This window comes from Haemorhous mexicanus, chromosome 3 (assembly GCF_027477595.1).
Source record: "Haemorhous mexicanus isolate bHaeMex1 chromosome 3, bHaeMex1.pri, whole genome shotgun sequence".
Classification (NCBI taxonomy): domain Eukaryota; kingdom Metazoa; phylum Chordata; class Aves; order Passeriformes; family Fringillidae; genus Haemorhous; species Haemorhous mexicanus.
The window spans coordinates 92,636,968-92,657,471 of NC_082343.1; the positions used below are offsets into that span (position 1 = coordinate 92,636,968).

The 20,504-nt window shown below is 38.3% G+C and overlaps 1 protein-coding gene across 1 annotated transcript in view; it reads left to right on the top strand.

The window, feature by feature from the left end:
- Window positions 1–20,504, top strand: part of KHDRBS2 (KH RNA binding domain containing, signal transduction associated 2) — a 308,356-nt gene that overhangs the window by 147,639 nt on the left and 140,213 nt on the right. The window contains exon 4 of the mRNA XM_059843398.1: window positions 11,578–11,724. Within this exon, the coding sequence (XP_059699381.1) occupies window positions 11,578–11,724 (147 nt within the window). The remainder of the gene's footprint in view (window positions 1–11,577; window positions 11,725–20,504) is intronic.

Below are 20,504 nucleotides of genomic sequence, written 5' to 3' on the forward strand. Positions count from 1 at the left end.
CTAACAGGGAATCCTGCACAATGGTGGAGACTTGTTAGGAAAAGCAATGAGGAGTTAAATGGGATCATCAGTTTGAGCTTTTAAGCCTTGCGCTTGCAGGGGCTTTCCAGTTGGATTTGAAAGGGTTCTGCAGAGACACAGCAACATTATCCTTCAGAAAGTCTTTATATGTGGAAGGAGAGGAGGAGGCTGCCACCGCAGGAGGTGAGGAGGTGAAGGCAGCTGGCAGTTCTCCACACATCTTGCAGCAGGCATGATTCCTGAATTTGCAGCTGAAAGTGGCTGTAAATCGCTCTCCTCTGCACTCTTTCAGCTCTGATTATAATGAGCAATCAGAGTGGCTGAAGTGTTGCCTTGCTTTCTAGATGAAGCACCTGTAATAGTGTTTTGAGCTCATTTGAATGCTAATTAGTAATAAGATCTTTAACATCAGAAGTGGGTTCCATATTTGACACATAACCGCCGTAAGCATACACATCTATGTGACAGGTGATAAAAGATACATCAGCAAACAATTGCAACTGTCACAGAACAAAAACATAATACATCTGCAGGTTGAGGAATTTTCTCTAGGTATGCAACACATCATGCCCCATGTTCATGGGTTCACAGTTCCAAATGAGACAGGAAAGCATAAGAATGCACTCAGTCTGCAACTCCTGAAAGTTGCAGATTGAAAAGTTTGGGTAAGAACATAAGAACTAGTGAAAATTGAAAGGCTTTCCAAGAATTAATTGTTTAAGGACATCCTGAACTGCAGGAACATCAAGATTGCGAAGACTTTGGTATTAGTTTCTCATATGAAAATATTTCCATATTTGTAATAATTCTTTTAATCTTGATCTGTTTTGTTTCTAAACTTTATTAAATTGAAGCAACAAAATGGTCTCCTAGAGGCTTTGCAGTTTTCATTTATCTTCCTTTCTTAAAAATTGCCTAATAGAAAATACTCTAGTAATTGATATGATACCCTGAGCAAATTCTTTCTGTAGACCTGAGTGTAATGCCTTCAAGATCTTTCTCCTGAAATAACATTATCTAGAGTCTGTGCACACAGAAAGAGGTGGTCTTTATCACTGGAGAGTTTTTATTACTGTTCAACTCATTTTCTGGATTACTTATGAATAGTTTAACAGAACACGTTCCCAAATGGTTCTTGTGGGATTAATCTAGCAACTTCTCTAAAATGCACACCTATTTCCTGACTCCATAATGTGTAACTTGATGAGCTCTCCAACTGCTAGCTCATTAAGGAAAAGGGCAGCAGCTCCTCTTTTGTATTCAACAGGAGTGTATTGGGAACATCTGTCTTACTTAGTCCCTTGTTACTTTAGGAATCCCACAGAAACTTTAACCTGAAAGAATTATCAGATCTTCGTCACTCTCATGTGGTGCTGCTGCCCAGACACTTCAGTCTGAGGAGTATTACTGTGAACAATTCTGGCATCTGTGGATTTCAGGGATAGCAAGCAACTGAACAGGAAATTAGATGGCCACAAGCTGGTGTTTAGCATCAAAGTCATGCCTGAATCCTGGGTGTTTGAGTTCTTTTGCAGCTATAAGCTAAGTGAGTAAGTTACACAGATTGGGAAAGGCTTGGAGGTCTCTCTATGGAGGCACCTGCAATAGCAATTAGGCTTTGAAGTAACACCTACATGCATCAGTGGATCTGTTCTCTAGACCTGTATTGGGATAGCATCCTTCATCATGTGAGTGGTTAACCAAGTATTTACTTCCTAGTGTGTACTTGGAGCCTTTATCATGAAAATGGGCTTAAATATAAATAAATTGATTGCCAAAGACAAGCTGCAGCTTCCTTATAGTCTCTTAAGTGCACACATTAGACCTCTTCTGATGGATTGTTTCAAAATACAAGTCTTGTTTTTCTTATGCATAAAATAGCTTAGACATGGATTTTTCTGTCCAGAATTTTCTCCATGGTAGAAATATTCTTTCTACTATTTCCTTCAGGTGACCAAACCCAAAGTCTTTAAAGTACTTAACTACAACTGGAATTTACTTTTATTTCAGTTCAATAGTTTGTAGCAAAGTAATTCATTCAGAACCTGGAGAATGGCAAACGTTTCTTTTCATACAAGTCCCTATGCTTAAAAACAGAATATCCCTTGTGAATCTTGTGATACAAGTGGTATTTATCTGTTGGAGAAAAAAAAATTGTTCTTATAGGACTAATACAATCATGATAAAACTTAATGACAGAGAAGGAACAAAAAGGTGATACAGATATTTAATTTAAATTTTCCTGTTTGTACATTTTAAAAAAAACCAATACTGATTTTTATTAGGCACAGTTTTTTTGGGAACTCTATATACATAACAAATATAAAGATGAATGTTTCCTGATTAATAAGAATTTTTGATAAATAAATTACTGTCAGTTTATGGAATTCTTAGCATAAATACAGTTAACCTTCTTTTCATGATGTCTGATAATTTGTCACATGCTAGTTTATTGAATTACATAAAACATAAGTAGAGTTTTCTAGTGTCTATAACATTTGTATCACTTTAAGGTGACTATTCATGCTCTCTCTCAAAAAAAAAAAAAAAATTAAAATTTATAAAATTTTTGGCTCCAAACATAATGAAGTAGAGCTAGATTGATGTAAGAGAACCAGTAAAATTATGTCTGGAAAGTAAAAATGACACCAGAGGAAAAGAAGGTCTATTTTCCTCCAACCAGTGTAAATGAAGTTATATCTGCTTTTCTCAAATTATGTTTCTCTTCTGCCAAAGGCTTGATGCTTTATTTTTGACACAGTAAGCTCTTAAAGCTCTTACAGTGTCATCAGCCTTTATTATATCTCTCTACTCTTCATTTTTTCAAATCACTAAATAGCTGTATTTATCCTTTTGAATGGGGTGATTTGGCATTGGCTGTCAGCAGCCTGGGTGTAGTTAAGCAAAACCCTATATCATAGTGAGGAGCCCTTCCTAAAGGGATGGTGCAGTTTGGGAATACAGTCAGTGCTCATTAGTTTTGATCCTTTTGTGCAGAGACTCATCCTCAGCAGTAGCTGTAGCCATCACAGTTTACACTGTGGCAGAGCCCAAGCAATTGTTTGTTCCCTGAGATGGGCATGTGTATAATCTAGCATTGGTGGAGCTAAGCATTGAAAGCAGAAGGCCTCATCCAGCTATATATTTAGGTTTAAAATTACACACGTGTAGCTGAAAAAAAAATCTCTGTATCCCAAGAGTGGTTTTAGGACTGGTCATCAGAGGCAATTAGTTCCTTCTGTTGTCCTTCCACTGACACTGGTATCCCTGTGTCCCAGTAAATGTGGTGTTGCCATCACCTGCTGCACTTGCAGGCTTTGTGCTAAAACCATAGCATAGGGCTGGGATCTGCCAGCCTTTCTCTGGACTGCTCAGGATCTGTCCCCAGCTCCCTTTGAGCTTGCTGACTTCTAGCAGCCTTTGTCTAATGGCTGAGTGATTTTTACCTTCACTGCTTTCCTTTTTGCCTAGGTTTGTACAGTATCTGTAATTAATGGTAGCAATAATAAATCATTATTCTGTGTGGAATGTGCTGCTGTGGCCCTAGAATAAAAGTGCTGTGCAGGGGAGTACAGGGTAGGGATAGAAGTGGAGGCATTGAAAGTGAAGGCATGGGATGATAAGGAAGGCTCTGGGACTGTAAGCAGGGACTAGGCATCAAGGTCAGCTGCAGGTCATTAAAGGGACACAGCATTGGGATCTGGCTAAAATCACATCATGAGTAACAAAGAGAGCAAAAAAAAAAAAAACCACCAGACACAGCAGGTGTAAAACTTACCATATCTAGTGAAATTGGATGGAAAATGGAGTTGCTAAACAATGGAGAAAGAACAATGTATACAGCATGTTTACCATCCTAAAAATAAACCCCTGTGCTTCCTGGAGAGAGGAGGAAAAATTATTGCTGTCAGTTTTATGTGTCTGTGGTGGACTGTCTTTGTCTGGATGCCAGGCACCTACCAAAGCCTTTCTGTCACTCCCCTCCACAACTGCAGAGGGAAGGGAAAATATAACCAAGGATTTGTGGGTTGAGGTAAACGCAGAGAGAGATCTTACCAAACACTGTGAAGGGCAAAACAGGCTAGAATTAGAGATACTGTTACTAACAAAATCAGAGCAGAATAATGAGAAGCAAAATAAGACCTTAAAACTACCTTTCTCCCCACTTCTCCCTCATTTCCAGCTCTACCTCCTCTCCCCCAGTGGTGCAGGGAGATGGGGAATAGAGGGTTACAGTATGCTCAGTTCACCACAGGTTATTTCTGCCTCTGGTCAGGAAGAGGAGTCCTTCCCCTTATCCAGTGTGGGGTCCCTCCCACAGGAACAGTCCTCCATGAGTTTTTCCAACATCAGTCAATCCCACAGGCAACAGGTAATGTTGCAGTGTGGGTCACTGTTCCATGGGATGCAGTCTTTCAAGGACAGGCTGCTCCACCGTTAGTACCCCACAGAGAAACAAGTTCTGCAAGGAAACCTGCTCCAGCATGGGCTTCCCTCTCCACAGGTCCCTGCCAGGAGCCTGCTCCAGCACAGGTGACAACAGGTCACAGCCCCATCTTAGGCATCCCCCTGCTCCAGTGTGGGGCTCCTCCAAGGGCTGCAGGTGGATCTCTCCTTCCCCATGGATCTCCATGGGCTGCAGGGGCACAGCTGCCTCACCGTGGGCTGCACCAGGGGCTGCAGGGGAATCTCAGCTCTGGCACCTGGAGCATCTCCTGCCCCTCCTTCTGCACTGACCTTGGAGTCTGCAGAGATGTTCCTCTGACATATTCTCACTCTGCTCTTCTCTGGCCACAATTACATCTGAGACAAAACTTCTCCCCTCTTCTCCTTAAATATGTTACCGCAGGGGTGATAGCACCATTTCTGGTCAGCCCAACTTTGGCCAGATCTGGGATTGGCTCTGCCAGACACTTAGGAAGCTTCTGGCAGCTTCTTACAGAAGCCAGCCCTGTACCCCCCACTGCTACTAAAAGTTGGCCATGCAAACCCAGTGCAGTATCTTGCATCAAAGGACTCAGGGTACTGCAGCTCACATCAGTGTTGTCCTCTCTATGCTGAAGCCATCAACCTTAGGATCCCTAGGGCAGTGGAAGGGTGAGCGTAAAACCAGGGAAAGAGTCAGACACTAGAAAGTTAGTTTATGTGTCATTTTTGCCTGCATGGAATTTGAGCTGCAATCATTAGTATGGAACTAAACTTCTAATAAATCTAGGATTAAAGGAGAAAAAAAAATACTTCTTTTAAGATATGTTTTTGCCCATAGTAAAAGTGTAACATCTTGTTTGGAGTTCAAGCAAACTACATTGTAGCTTGGTTGCAACAAACTGCTAATTAGCCTTTCATAAACAAAAGCATGACATTTTCTACTCTCATTAATTAAGGCAGTCTTTTTCCTGAATCTGAAGGTATCTGGATTGCAGTGATCCCTAGTTGTGATCATAAGTTTTAAGATGAACATAATCCTATGAAGCATCTTTAGGTATGGTAATTGTGCATTTCTTGAGGATCTTTGATTTCCCACATAAGCTTTGCAAACTTGCAATTCACTGATTGTATTCAATAAACATCTTTGGCTTGGTTAATTCAAGAAGCAATTTTCTAGTGCCCAGGTGGTTCATATCTGTGCTGTTTTAGCTTCTGCTTAGATTTGTACAAACATAGAAACATTTACAGGTCTGTGAACTCAGTTTTCTGGCAGGGAATTTAAGCATAGACCACTAGCTGTTGGTCACAGTGGTCACTGTCAGGTACCTCAGTTTTGGCACATACCACATTAGTGTGTTAATCTTTTTCCTAAACTTTTCTTTTTATCCAAAGAACTTCTATTTTTTCTTCATTTAACCTTCCTGTTTGGTGTCAAGGTTCTTTCAGTAGTGGTTGTCTCATCATCACGTTCTTCTGCTGATTAGTCTTTTTTTTCCTTTTCGCCTCTCTAAATAAAAAGATGATCTAGGTATGGTTTAGTACCTTCTAGCCATTAAGATTTTGTTGCATTTCATTTTGAAAAGCATCAGGAAATAAAGCACTGAAGGACCTGTTTGCCCAAGACAGTACTGTATGTACACAATTCTCAGCTCCAATTCACCAAATTAACAATGAAAATTTTAATGATGAATCAAGTATAGAAAAATAATTGTTGTCACCTGTATCTCCAGTAATTTTCTCTTGTAGTCAATGTTCTTTCTAATGCCTGCATCTCATAATGGGGTCTCTGTGGCTGACTGCAGGTGCATTACACCCACTGTCTTTGCACTGCTATGTGAGCTCTCTCCGTGTACTCACCACTTCCATCTTCTTTGTTCTTCTTCCCTTCTTCCTGGAGTGAGAATAACTGGTTTAAAAATAAAAGTCAAGGAATAGCTAAGGTCTTTTAGCTTCATTCTGTACTCTACTGATTCTTCCAATGCCTCATCCATTATCAAATTGCTTCTCTTTTCTTTTTTTTTTTTTTTTTCTTTGTTTCTCCACTGATGGGACCTTGGACTTGAAGGTATTTTTAGCTCCAAACCCAGTACCCCTAATAAATGAGTTCACCATTACTTATACTACAGTCAGTGTGGTAGACAACATTTTGATTTTTTTCATTTTTGTCCAGATTAAAAATTAATAGGTTTGCATTTGTCAAACTGCATGCTCATTAATTTTCTTCTGTAGCATTGCCCAGTGATCTTATGAATAATGCCTGTGTAGCAGCAGCCCTGTGATTATCATCTTTGTCTAGTCTCTGCACTATGCTTTTCTTTGTAAATTCTTGCAAGATATGAAATCCATTGCAATTCTCAGATTGTTCCTCAAGCACCCATTGTTTCTTTTTGTAGCTGTATTTGTTTCATTATAGGAAGTTCTTTGTATTCTATTGATTAAATTTATCTCTGAGAGCTATACAATTCCTACTGCAAGTTTCTTTTCTATTGTTCTTTGATATCCTGTTACTTCAGTGTTATGAGGACACTTTTGATTCACCAGTCTGGACTGTATAACTCTTTTCTGTGCAAACTCCATTCCTTTCAAATTTATTCTAGTCTTTTTATTCAAGCATTTTGGCCAGGCTTCCAGACAGAAAGCAGTTCTCTGACAACACACATCCTTTTAAAATGTTAATACTCCTCTCATATCCAGAGATAATTCATCATTTTTCTTGGCCTTTATGTTCCTATCACTCACATACTTCACTTTTGCAGAGGTTGGTACTCCTAATATTTCTGCTATAGAGTTTTATAACTCATTTTCCCTGCTTTAGTCAACTGGAAATTATAAAACACAGTAGATGTTTCAAAGCACCTGTTATCCTTAGGAGGGAGTGGGTTGTAGAGCCATGCATCATGTTGAGGGTGGATGGACTTTCAGCACTGTGTGACAGACACTCTAAGAATGAGAGGAAGAAGAGAGAATGAAGGGAATGAAGGAAGCCTGAAGTATGTATTGTGTGAGGGGAGGTGGGTTCTGTCACTCTTGAGAAATGAAGGGAATTGACAGGCAGAATGGAGTGGAAGAGGATCAGGATGAGGAGCAGTTGTTTCTGGAGGGTGATACATGTTTTCTCTGCTGTGCTGAACCCACACTGAAGTAAAACCTTGTCTCTGTGAACTAAGAACCATACCATGAACCTGAGAGTCAGTACTAAGAGTGATTGCCATCACTAACCCAGAAGCCCAACAAATCTGTTCCTTTCCTTTTAGAAAGCAGAACTGAACAGGTCCCAGGTTTGTTGTTTTTCTACCCTAAGATCCAGTGCCTGAGACTTAACTGCATTTTGATCCAGTGAATCCATCAGGCTTTTGATCAGCTGGCACTGTGATTCATTCCATGTCTACATCAGTAAGCTTAAGCAGTTATCATTTCTGTGCTTGGGCTGTGAAGGAACAACTCAGCTGCTGGGTGGACACTGGCCAAGGCTGTGCAATCTGAACAGGGTCTAGAAAACTGCTGGACGTGATGTAGGGAATTGTAGAACGTAAAAAGCTATGAGAATCTGCCAAAAGTTACAGACAGCACCATGGGGAATACCTGAACCTCAGAGGTGATGAAGGCAGAGTTATATGAGAAACAGCCAAAGTCCACAAGTAATTGCACTGGTGCATTAGAGGCCACTAGGGCCTTGGAAGGCCACTAGCACCCAGATAGCCTTGTAAAGAACACCATGAAAAATAGATTTATGATGATCTCACTTATTCTGCCTTAATGTGTTAGGTACTGGAAAGTCTCAGAATCCATTTCAGTCCTTACCAGTCCTACACGGGGTGTTATTCATTGGTGTTTTCATTTGACTCCAAAGCAGAGTTTAGAGGAGAGCCTTCTGATCATTCCCAATTCCCATTATTTAAAGTGAGCAGAGCTCATGGGGTTTGAGCTGGATTCCTCTCCTATGAAAGTAAAACAAGGTTGGGCTCCAGAAAGAATCTCTGGCTTCTAATGGGAACTCAGTTATTGCAACCAGAGTACAAGAAGCAGGAGGCAAAACCCACTGCTGTGCTACACGAGGGGCACTGCTACCATCCTAAATAGAAGCAGTGTGGATACTGGGTCCACAGCACTGACCATTTTGCTGTGCAGTTGGGATGTCCTGCTTGCTAATGAAGATCTGCAAAGGTGCTGTCCATCTTCCTGTGCTCCTGGGAGGGCCTGTTCATCTGTACTGCCCTTGGAAAGCTGTATTAGCTGCCAGGTGTCACCTGCCCTACCAGCAAGTGTCTCCCCAGCAGTGTGAGCCATGTCTGTTGTTTGCTTTGTTGCTGCCCGATGCCCCACAGAGGATTAAATGTAAGACTGCATTCAGTCCCCAAATACTCAGTCATATTCACTGCTTTGGGAAGGAGAGCTTGGTGCAGTGCTCACATGGTCTGTGAGTTCCTTCTCATCCATAGTTTTCCTTAATCAAGTTTCTTTGTCTCTGTACATACACTTGCAATAAAAGGAGCATTATTGTGACATTTTACCCTATGATGGGAAGAGATACTGTGTGAAAATTCAGTCTTCAACCCTATGTGTTCCAAAAGATGAAACCTCAATAAATTTCTTCACAAAGAAATGTGTAGTATCTCATAACCACAGCCTGTGGTTTCCAACAGCTGTAGAAATAAGCTCCAAGTAATGACAGAAAGTATGTGCTGAACTGAAGAGGCAGGTTATAAAATGATGTGTTGTAAGAAAACCTGAGTTTGTTCAGGAACTAAAAGAGAAACATGATTGCCATTGTTACCACTGGAGAGGCATATTCCAGGTATGCATTATAAAATCATCTTGCTGATGTCTTAGCTGTGCAGAATCCTCATCAAAACAATGAGCCAAATATTATTCTTTTGCTTTTTCTACATCTGGAAAAAAGGTCCAATTTCTAAATTCAAAGTTTCTTGGTAGTCTTTTCCTGAAAGATAATTTTTGGGGCTTTCTGGCATTTGTTGGGTTTTTTTCCCTCAGAATCTTAAAAAAGCAATAGGGAAGAAACTTCCAGCAATCACTAGGGTGCACTTTTATAACAAATGATTCTACTGAAAACTCCATACCAAATTTTTCTAGATATAATCAAATGTGTGATTTTCTTTTTCCAGAAAACTGGAATCATCTCATGATAGATTTTTGTAATATGCTATGGTTCTTATGGAAATTTCAATGAGATTTCAGTGATAAGCTAAAATGCCAAAGATAATTTAACTGTAAAAATAAAAATACTGAGACAATTATATCTTATCATAAGTTTTTTAGCTTCAGTTGCCAACAAATATGTCAATTTTAAAACTTACAAATAAATTATAGTCCACATGTATTGAGTTATGATTTTATCATAATCTGCAAAACGTTGTGTTAGCATGGAGCCAGATCTTTGGTGCTGGAGCTGCAGGATGTAGCCTTTGTGTATTCTTTGGAAGATGAAAAAATCCTTGAGGCTGGATCTTCTAACATAGATAAAAAGAACTGAATACTTATTGTTAGGAGCATAGCATTTTGAAAATGGTAGCAAGCAATGGTGTAAATTAGTCAATGCTAAAAGAAGTGAAATTAATGCAGAATTAAATAAGCTAAAGCATTAAGAATTGTAATCTGTTGTTACAGTTTTTATACCTTAACTAAATGTTTATAAACTATTATTTAGTAGATACTAAAAAGCTGTAACCTCTTCACCATTTTCTTTTTCTGTGATATTGTTTTCCATATATACATATTTTCTTCTAAATTACATTTCTCAAAATATTTTTGAAGACTGAGAGTTCAACTCATCAATTCTTTAGCGTTGCTTATGTCTATCTTGTGTAGTGATGGACTGGATTTTTTCATTATGTTGTCATAGCCAGTGCCATTAACATGATCACTATTCTATGTCTTAGATTTTTATGGAGCAGTAGCTGCTATGAATGTATTTTGCAATTTACAGTTGCTCTCTCAAAACTTTGTGTAAGGAAGTGGATTGACATTTCAGAACATTAACATGAAGTAGGATTATTAGGCTTATTTTATAGCTAGAAAATTGGGAGTCAAAGATTGTTGAGCTATATCTAGGTGTGGTGATTCACCAGCTGAGCTGTTGTACACCACATTGCATAGGTACCCTGAATTGGGACTGGGGCTGAAACTCAGACATCGCCGAGTACTGAGGGCAGCTCAGGGGCTCTCAGCATAAGAAGCACGTGGATCAGTCAGAACAAGTCCAGAGGAGGGCCATGAAGATGTTCAGTGCTGGAGCCCTTCTGCTATGAAGAGAATTTGGGTTGCTCAGCCTGGAGAAGAGAAGGCTCAGGGTAAATTTATGGCACCTTTGAAGTGCAGAAAGAATAAGAAAGAAAGCTGGAGAGGGACTTTGTGAAAAGGTGCATCGTGAGGGGACAAGGGGTAGTGGCTTTAAACTGAATGAGAGTTAGTTTTAGGTTAAACATTAGGAAAAGGTTCTTCACTATGAGTGTGGTGAGACACTGGAGCAGTTAGACCAGAGAAGTTGTGGATGCCCCATTCCTGGGAGTGTTTAAGGCCAGGCTGGATGGGGCCCTGAGCAACCTGATTTAGTGGAAGGTGTCTGACACTGGCAGGGGCACTGGAGCTACATAGTCTGTAGTAGTTCACACCCTTCACGTCCAAACTATCCTGTGATTCTGCATTTAAATAAAAGTCCTAGGGCATATTTTTCTTTGGTGATACTAAAATTTACAGGCTGCAGATATTTGTTGAAGAACCTAAAGAGTTTACTAAACAGTAGTGTTCCAAAATGGTTAAATGCATCTTTATTTTATGGGTTTTTTTGTTGTTAAGAGCTAAGATTCAGACAGATGAATGCAGCTTTTCCATTATGGATTTAATATGTCAGATCTTCCTTCTGGTGTATTTAGCATTTTTTCACTGTGCTGATTAAAATCTGATTTAGATGATAATTATACTGGTTTTATAATTCAAACACTCAAAGTTGATTTTTAAATCTTTAAGTGGCTTGAACTAAACTTTTATTTCTTAACAGATTTAAAAGTCTGCTTACAGTATGTCCTTCTGTCATGTTGTCTGTGAATGCTAAATCACTGCAAAATTAGTAGATTTCCAGTTTTAAAAACCAAATCCACCCTTTCTTCACAGGAGGAAGAACTAAGGAAAAGTGGAGAAGCCAAATACGCACACTTGAGTGATGAGCTCCATGTATTAATTGAAGTGTTTGCTCCACCTGGGGAGGCGTATTCTCGTATGAGTCATGCCTTGGAAGAAATAAAAAAATTCCTGGTTCCTGTAAGTCACTTGTAACATTCTTCTTGACAGGTTATGGTTTTGTTGCATTGAGTTTGTTCCTTTTTTAGACTAAGGAAAAAACGCCTTCGCTGTGTTCTGTTGAACTTTTGTCTTTCATTCTTTTGTCCCAGGGAGATGCCAAACAGCCCATTAAGTGCCACAGTTGATACCCTGATATATTTTCTAGCTATTTTATTATTTCCATTTGTTAATGTTTTTTGCTTTTCTTTCTTCTTTTCTGGAAAAAATGGTAGATTACTTTTGTTTTCTCATTGCAGACATTAGTCATTTGTATGAGAGTGCACTTCCAGGATTTTTGAATATTTAAGTCTGTAAAAACATTTTAATACATGTAACAATTTACCTAAATATCTTGCTAATGAAGTTAATTGTGCAGCAAACAACATGAGCAAAACATTCCTAAGACATTTCTCTTCACCTTGTGCCTCAGACCACAGTTTGGCAATCTTCCATCGGAATCTTCTAGCAGAGTGCAGAAATGTACTCTAAAGCTGTGAACTTTTTCAATTTGATTTATACTAAATATATCATCATCTGAAATATTTACCTTCATGTTTATTGATTTTCCTCAAATTCTCTGGAAATTATTTTTTCCACATTTATAAGTGGATTCCATGCTATTTTCATACTTAAATTTGTCTTAGCATTGAAGCATAAGCATACTAAATATTAAGTGAAGTAGTACTAGAATTACATAAGTTCTTTTCTGAGGTTTGTTCTGAGAGTAATAGTGCTCTAAAAATGTTCAGAACTTACATCCCTTAAAAAGAATATGATGAGAGCTTGTTTCTAGTTTTGATTGAAAAAATGAAGTGTATGTTCAGATTTCTTGATAATAATGGAAGGATTCAAAGAGTGCCTTTTTTAATGAGTAGTAGGAAGCCAAGATAAGAGATGTTCAGGTGGGGCATGCCACTTGCTTGGCAGAATTTCAACACCTTTTTTGCTGTAGGCTTCTTGATACGGGGAAAAAGGGAATATGGTACAAGTAAAATATGGAAGTAAACTATTTAAATGTTAAATTTTTAAGAGCAAATAAACATTTTTTTAAGAACACTAAGTAGCTTAAGATCGTTAAAAATAAATATCTGGATTTTTTTTTTAAATAAAAAAATTTGTGGGCATCAAGTGCCCAGAAATGAGCTACATTTTAAACAAGTTAAATCTGTCTTCCTGATTTTTCCTTCTGATTTCCTTATGCTTCCAGTTTGGGAACACTGGTAATAAAATACCATTTAGAATTCTTTGAAATAACTGTGAGACAAGAAAGCATTTTATTTTTCATGATTTCTGAGTTTATGTTGAACATAAAACACAAGGGACAAATTAGGTCAATATTGTAATGCTAGCAGAATGTTTTGGAATGACATTTTGGCTGCAAGCTAATGGTGAAGATCTGCCAAGCCATTACACTGGAAGAAAATTTATCATTAAGTAACATATTCCTGAAAAGTCTGGCATGTTATAGCTTAAAATGATAGCAGGGCCAATTACAAAATATGCCAGGCTTTGTCATTTGGATAACCCTATTTCCAGTTGCTCATGACTTTCCAAAACTTCAGTTTGTTTCTATAAGAGGTTTCTGTTTCAGGTTACCTTTTTATGTCCTTTTCATTCTGGAAAAGAGCTCCTGCATTCTAGCATGGTGCAATGAAGGTGGCGTCTGGATTTTTAACATCCATCATGTGTTCTGTTCAGCCTGGGTGAATAAGGGAGAGAGAACCATGTGTTTTCAGAGTAGTATTAAAATCTCTTGTAATATTCAGCATCTGTACAAGCATATATTTTGGATGGCACTTTATTTATTTGTAAGGATTATATTTGTTTCCCAGCACAAGTATAATAGCTACACTGGAGGAAATATAAAAACAGGTTCTTTGTTGCAAAATTTTGAACATGGTTTACAGTGGCAGGGATAGACCCTGTCATAGAAGGCCACCAAATTTGTCAGGCATGATTTGCCCCCAGTGAAGCCAAGTTAGCTGTCACCATTCACCTCTTCATTTCACATGTCTTTGCAAAACTCCCAGGAGGATTTGTTTCCATGATCTTTCTGACCTGAGGTGAGGCTGAAAGAGCTGTAGTTTCCTGTCTCCTCCTTATTTCTCTTTTTGAAAGTGGGGGTTACTTTTCCCTTTTCCAGTCAGTGGGAACTTCGTGGACTGACATGACTTCTCACATATGATGGGTAGTGGCTCAGCCGCTTCCTCAGACCCTTCCCTCAGCACGAGCAGATGAATCTCATCAGGTCCCATGGACTTGTGCACCTTCATGTTCCTTAGATACTCTCCAGCCAGATCCTCTCCTGTAGTGGGCAATTCTTCATTCCCCCAGTCCCCACCTTTGCCTTCTGTGACCTGTGTGGTGAGGATGGAGCACCTGTCTGTGAAGACCAAGGCAAAGAAGTCGTTGCTGACCTCAGCCCTCTCGCTGTCCTGGGCAGCCAGGTCTCCTGGTTTGCTCCAGAGAGGGCCCACATTTTCCCTAGTCTTCCCTTTATCACTGATGTACTTTTCCTGTTGCCCTGGCCAATTTTAATTCTGTCAGGGCTTCTGTCAGCTTTCCTAACATGATCCCTAGCTGCTTGGGCAATTTCTGTATTCCTTGCAGGCTACCTGTTCCTGTGTCCACCCTCCATTGGCTTCCTTTTTGAGTTTATCCAGGAGCTCCCTGTCATTTTTGCCTGACTTCCTCTTCATTGTGATGCTCATTCCTGAGCTTGGCAGAGGTGATCCTTGAACATTAACCAGCCTTTTTGTGCCCCTCTTCCCTCCAGGGAATCACAATCACTCCAAAGAAGTAAAAATTGTACTTTATGACTTGTTTATTAGTTTTATCCCCTCTGCTTCATTTCAGATTTACAAAGCAATTATTAACTGACTGGCTGCAACATGTTTCAAGGGTTTTTCACTCAGAAAGATTGCACTAGATAATTTCCTTTTTGTTCCCTATTTGCAGCATCTCTTAAGTTTATTTTATGATGTTCTGTTGTTTTTAAGACCTAATTTATTGCAGCAATGAATATTTGGATTGCATGACAAGGATAAAACAGTAGACTAGAACAGTTTTATTTATACCAAATCAAGGATGTAATAAACTATTCAAATGAGTTTTCACATTGTTTATGAATTTTCTGAAGATTACATGAAATATTACACTCAGAAATTACATGATCATGTCAGTGAAATGGAATAATGTTTTTATACCTTCTTCAGAAGTTTTAATGAGACTGAATTTTAAGATAAATGCCCAGAAAACATAATAAGAGAAAAGGAGATAAATGTAGAACAGGACTGAGAGAAAAAAAATTGAACTTTTATTAAACTGAAGCAAAGTTTAAGTGAACAACTACTTTTGATGTAAATGTGATTACTTCTTTTTTACCTTCAACCTTACTCAGTAACAGATATCCATATTTTTAATAGTGAAGATTTTGTCTCTAAGCCAGAGTTAGAAACCCCAGTCTGCCCCACAAGTTACCACATTTCATAGCTGCAGCTCCATCTCAGTTGGTACCTTGGGCTCCTTCCAGCAGGCGTTTCAGTGCATGACTGAATCCCAGTGTCTGCAGCTCTGGCAGCTGACACATTTCCAAAGCCAAGCTGCTTCCTTTGCTGTCTGCAGCTTCCATTTTGCAAATGGTTGGAGGTCTGTGTGGGTGCTGCCAGCAGGATGTTGCTAACTGGTTGATAAGATTTATTCTGGAACTGACTGCTAGTTCTTTGGTGGGTTTTATGCAAAATTAAGTCTTTGTGGGGTGTCATATCCAATTACTAGCTAGATACTGTGCTTCATTATGGGTTCATGTTTACTTAGTATGAACATTTGCATATAATTGAAATGTGACAAATCAAAAGAGCCATGATTAAGTAGGTAGGATTAATCTCAGAGTCTTGAAAAACAACTGTCTGCTCCGTTATTTTTCTTGTAACCTAGTAAAAATGAAAACCAGAATGTGTTCCCCAAGTCAAGGTTTTACATTAGCAATCACAATTGGAACTGATGCTAACATGTTGGAAATTATCCAGTGTTAGGTGTGTGGAAAATGCAAACAATAGGGATGCCTAGGAGGAGGATGATTTTCAGATTGACCTTTGTGGCCAGCACAGATTTGATAAAATCCATAGGTATCTGACAGCCAAGTGCTTCTGATCCTAAACTGCCAGGGACCTAGGTCTGTGTGAGGAACCTAAGGCTGGGGTTAGATCTCAGTGCCTCAGAATGGGATGTAGGGTCAACAAACTAGAAGGGGAGACTGGGGAGCAGGGGGAGGGGAGGAGGACCTAGAAGCTTTTCAAGCTTTAAAATCTGCTGATTTTTAAAGGTTCATGGCTATTAAATGCAATCAAGTTTTTTCTATTACTGACCAGTGAAATTCTACATCACTCCTGTTATGCAGGATTGTATAATTTTGATTTATATTCAAACATACAAATATATTTTCTGAACAAACTCTTAATTCCCATGTCGTAAGGAGCCGTACTGTCCTTAGGAGTTCCGTTCTTTCTACCACAGGCAAAATCTTTCTTCTGATTCACATTTTTATCCCTTTAAGCAAAGCATTTTTATTTGACATGGTTAGCATCCCTTGGGAGAATGAGAGAAGCAGATACTGATCATTCATTTTACGTGTGAGTGCTCTGTAATAGGGAGCTATTATGTAGAGGGCAGATTGCAGCTGTGGTGACATGACCACTTTAAAAAGATTGTTTACAACCGTGCAGTCAGATGATCAGAAATGGAACCAATTACCACTTTAAAAACTGCTGTCCAATATATTTGCATGCATTATCCCAGCCACTTGTATCTGCTTTAAATTGAGGCTTATTGGCAGCACTCAAGGGCTGGGAATAAACACATGGTCATGTAGTGCAGTCCAGTTGATGGGCAGTGTCTGGTGATCATCTGCCTGTGCAGTTTTTTGTGGGTGTTTATCAGATCAGATTCTGTCATTAGAAATCACTGGGGTGAGGCAACAGGTGAATGCAGAGTTTTATGTTGTTTTTAATTCAGGCTACAATGTCTTCCAGACTTCCTTGTAAGTGCCTAAATATCTTACTGGCTGTTTAGCTTCAATCCTTTTATCTTACCTTGCTCTATACTATTGATTAAAAGAATTTTCTTACCAATCATTTAAGAATAATATCTGTTCTCATTTATCCAGATAATTAAATTGAAAAATCACTAGGGAAGAAGAGCCCTTCAGTGAAATCAAAGTTTACTAATTTCACACTGGAAGTTATTTATGCCAGAGCTATTTATGAAAAAAATTGAGATCTATGGGAAATTGAAAACAAACTTTGAGACCAGTTTGTTTCAGTGAGAACAATTAAAACATCCTCAAGTAGGGTTTAGTTCCTTGAAGGTCTTTCTCTGTCCAATATTGTAAAAAGAAATTATTTCACCTCAAACATACATTTACTGTATATGTAGGAACTCCTATTTAGTACAGACCAAAGTTACAAATAATCTGTGTATGTACAGCACGTGTAACAATTCTGTCAGTTTTAGGTATATGACATTTATTTTGCACATTTTTTATTAGCCATCTGAATTTCTTCTGTGCTATAGTATAATCTGATATCTCTATTTACATACCATTTCATAGTCCATGGTGTTGTAATCTTATGTTTGTTTCTAAATAAGCTATAGTGTGGGTGGGGGGACGCCAGTCTTTTTTTTCCTCTTTCAAAGAACCTCAACAGGCAAAATATTTCCCTGAATATGATGCTGAGCAGCAGCAGAGCTGCATCTCTAAAACTCAGCTTTTATGCCTGTCGAAGTAAATAATTTACACTTGCACATTCTTAAAAACTACTTGCAATAATAAATAATTAGTACAGTAATTATTTTAAAACTGTGCTAAGGAAAAATTTTAGCAGCTGTGTTAGCTGTGCTGGGTTGTTTTTCCCAGTGTGCAACATCTCTGGCAATTTCACACACAAGTTTTGATAATCAAGGAAATAAAATTCAGAGATTCTGTCAAGGTCTAAAATGTCACAGCACTTCAGCTCTTCACAGCCTTTTTTCCTAAGCATTGCTTAACAAATCAAATTATTATCAATACATTCAAACATCAGTGCACTCAAGAGAGTCATCATAACTTGTGCACTGTGGTTCTTGACTTTTCACAGATGCTGAAGTTTTTCCTAATAACAAACACTGGCTGATTGAGCAGCACTTGTGTTGTTTAAACCACTTATTTTAAGCTTCATCAAAATAATCCTAAATCTTCCCCTCAAAGTGAATGTTGAGGGGTGGAGATGTACACCAAAAATGTTTCATTTTTTCAGTTGAAAATTAAACTCCATTATTTTTTAATGGAATGAATTTTTTTATATAGTTATTGATGTACAGTATTGACTACTGGTTCTTTCTGCTGTAAAGCTATAAAATAGATAGCAATACAAAGAGCACATAATTAATCAAATGTCTTCATATTTGATTCATGAAGAGTGGGTCATGTATTGACATGCCAGACCAACAGTATCTTTTTCCTAGGCTTAGCTCCCAGCTGCTTCAAAGCAATTTAGATACTTTGCCACATCTTGTGTGGTTTAAGGGTTGATACTCCCACTATGAGTGGATTAAGACCTCTTTAGATATTCCAAGACTTATCCAGTCTGTGAAAGCAATTCCTTGGTGATCTCTTTCTGACACAGGAAGGAATCGATATGAGAGGCTCAGCCTTACTGTCAGAGCCAGCCCTTTTTAGATGGACCAGAGACATAACCTGAGCAGGGATTAAACTGAGCATGCTCTTGAGATGTGGCTGTAGTTAAAAGAGATACTTGCAACTTGCTTGGTGAGTCTATATTCTAGGCTTGTCTTGCTCCTTCCTTTTTTTAGGGCAGGTTTTTCACCAGTGGCAGATCAGAAGAAATTATTTTGGTGCAGGTGATAAAATTAATGCAGAAAAATTTGAATTCAACAGTATTGCTTGGGTTGTTTTAATTGCTGGTCTGTAATATATAGCAAGAAATTTGCTGTGGCATTGCACATTAGACTGTTCACCTTAGCAAGACCACCAGACCCTCCTGCACATGTGGCATTTCATTTAAAGCTCTGTATGAGGGTACAGATTTGGTCAATCAACAATAAAGGTTGTTTGTTTGACCCAGTGAAGAGTCTGCAACTTTATGGTTTGAAAATAAAATTCCATGTAGTTCTGTATAAAAGTGGCATGGAAAGTATATTTAAAATAATTGATTTGCATGCAAGGTATTACTTTGTAATCATGATGAAAAAATGTGCAGGATGTTTTTAAGTGTTCCCATTGCATATCTTAGTATCTCTTTTTTTCCCCCATACATCAATTTGAGGAAAGAAAAAGACAATAACTGGTGAAAAAAAAAAAAATAAGACGGAAAGCAAGGAAATAAGGGTTACTTATTTTGGCTCTTTCAAGGAATTGGTTATTGGCTTAACTAGGTTACTTTAACTTGCAGGTTACTTGTCTCTATGTTTCACATTTATTAGCAAAGTGACAATCAGATTTTTAAGGTTTAATTCATTTGTGAAAGTACACTTAAATAAATAAAACGTTTGAAAACCATACTGCAGATCCTACAGTGTGCTGGGGGTTGTTTTGATTTCCTTTATTTATTTTTAAAAACAAAAGGAAGAAAAAAGGTTCTGGTGGTATTAGTAAATATATTTTTTTAATGTAGCAAGTCAGTGTAGTCAATTCTCAGGATGCTGAGTTATGATCACTTAAGAAAACATGAAAGAAAATCAAAAATGCAGAGTAATCTTGCCTCAGTTGTGTTCTTTCAGCTTCCAGCTGCCAAAAATTCAATCTTTTCAAGGCTGTATCCAAGACCATCTTGCCTTATACCCGGTGGTAGCTTTTACTTCTCTTCCCTGAGTTCATCAAAGCCTTTTTTTGAACCTTAATTAAGCTTTTGTCCTCAGAAAAACTTAAGATTGCAATGAGTTTGACAGTTCAGTTACACACTGAGTGTGAAAACACAAATAAAACCCTAAGTTCCACTTCCTCTTGTTCGGTTTGAAGCAGTTTCTTAAGAGTTTTTAAGTGCCTTCATCTTCATGCTTGGTAAAAGCAGACGATAATTTCACGCCCATCCTCACTCCTGTGTTGTTCTGGATTTGTTTCTTTTCTAGCTCCCAACCTTTACTGCAAAGAAGCAGAGGTAATTCTGGTTTTCCATTACATAATTCTGACTATTTTTCTCTCTCATCCTTAGCTTACCTCTTTAATTTTACTGTTGGGCTGGAATGGCCAGGATGGCAGAGAGTAGCTCATCTTGGTAGTCAAGAAGAACTCCAGTCATGGAATGAATCTTCTGTTGTTGTGTGGTTCAGTGTCAGGGCTTTTTCTAGTGCTAGCCACCATTCATCCTGCTTGCACTGATTTGGTGGTTTTTTTTAATGGCATTTGTAAAAAATCCAGGGCATCTTTCTTGAATGACAATAACTTATAAGGAGCTATTTACTTTCAGTATTTTGAGGCTTATCAAAACTTCAGTTTAAGTATTTTCATAGCATTACTATGCATTTATCATCACTCCATTTTTTTCTGCCGGTTTTATTTCTAATAATAGAGTATAATGAGACCTTTCAGCAATTTTCCACAATAACCTTTAGATTTTATTGCTTTGAATAATTTAATTGAAATACTATCACTTCGCTATTCAAGATTTTTAATAACATTTATAAATATGATGAGCAGACCAGGTTTTTTAATCACTCCATAAATTCTTCCCCTCAGAAAACAGAAAATTACAATAACAGTCCAA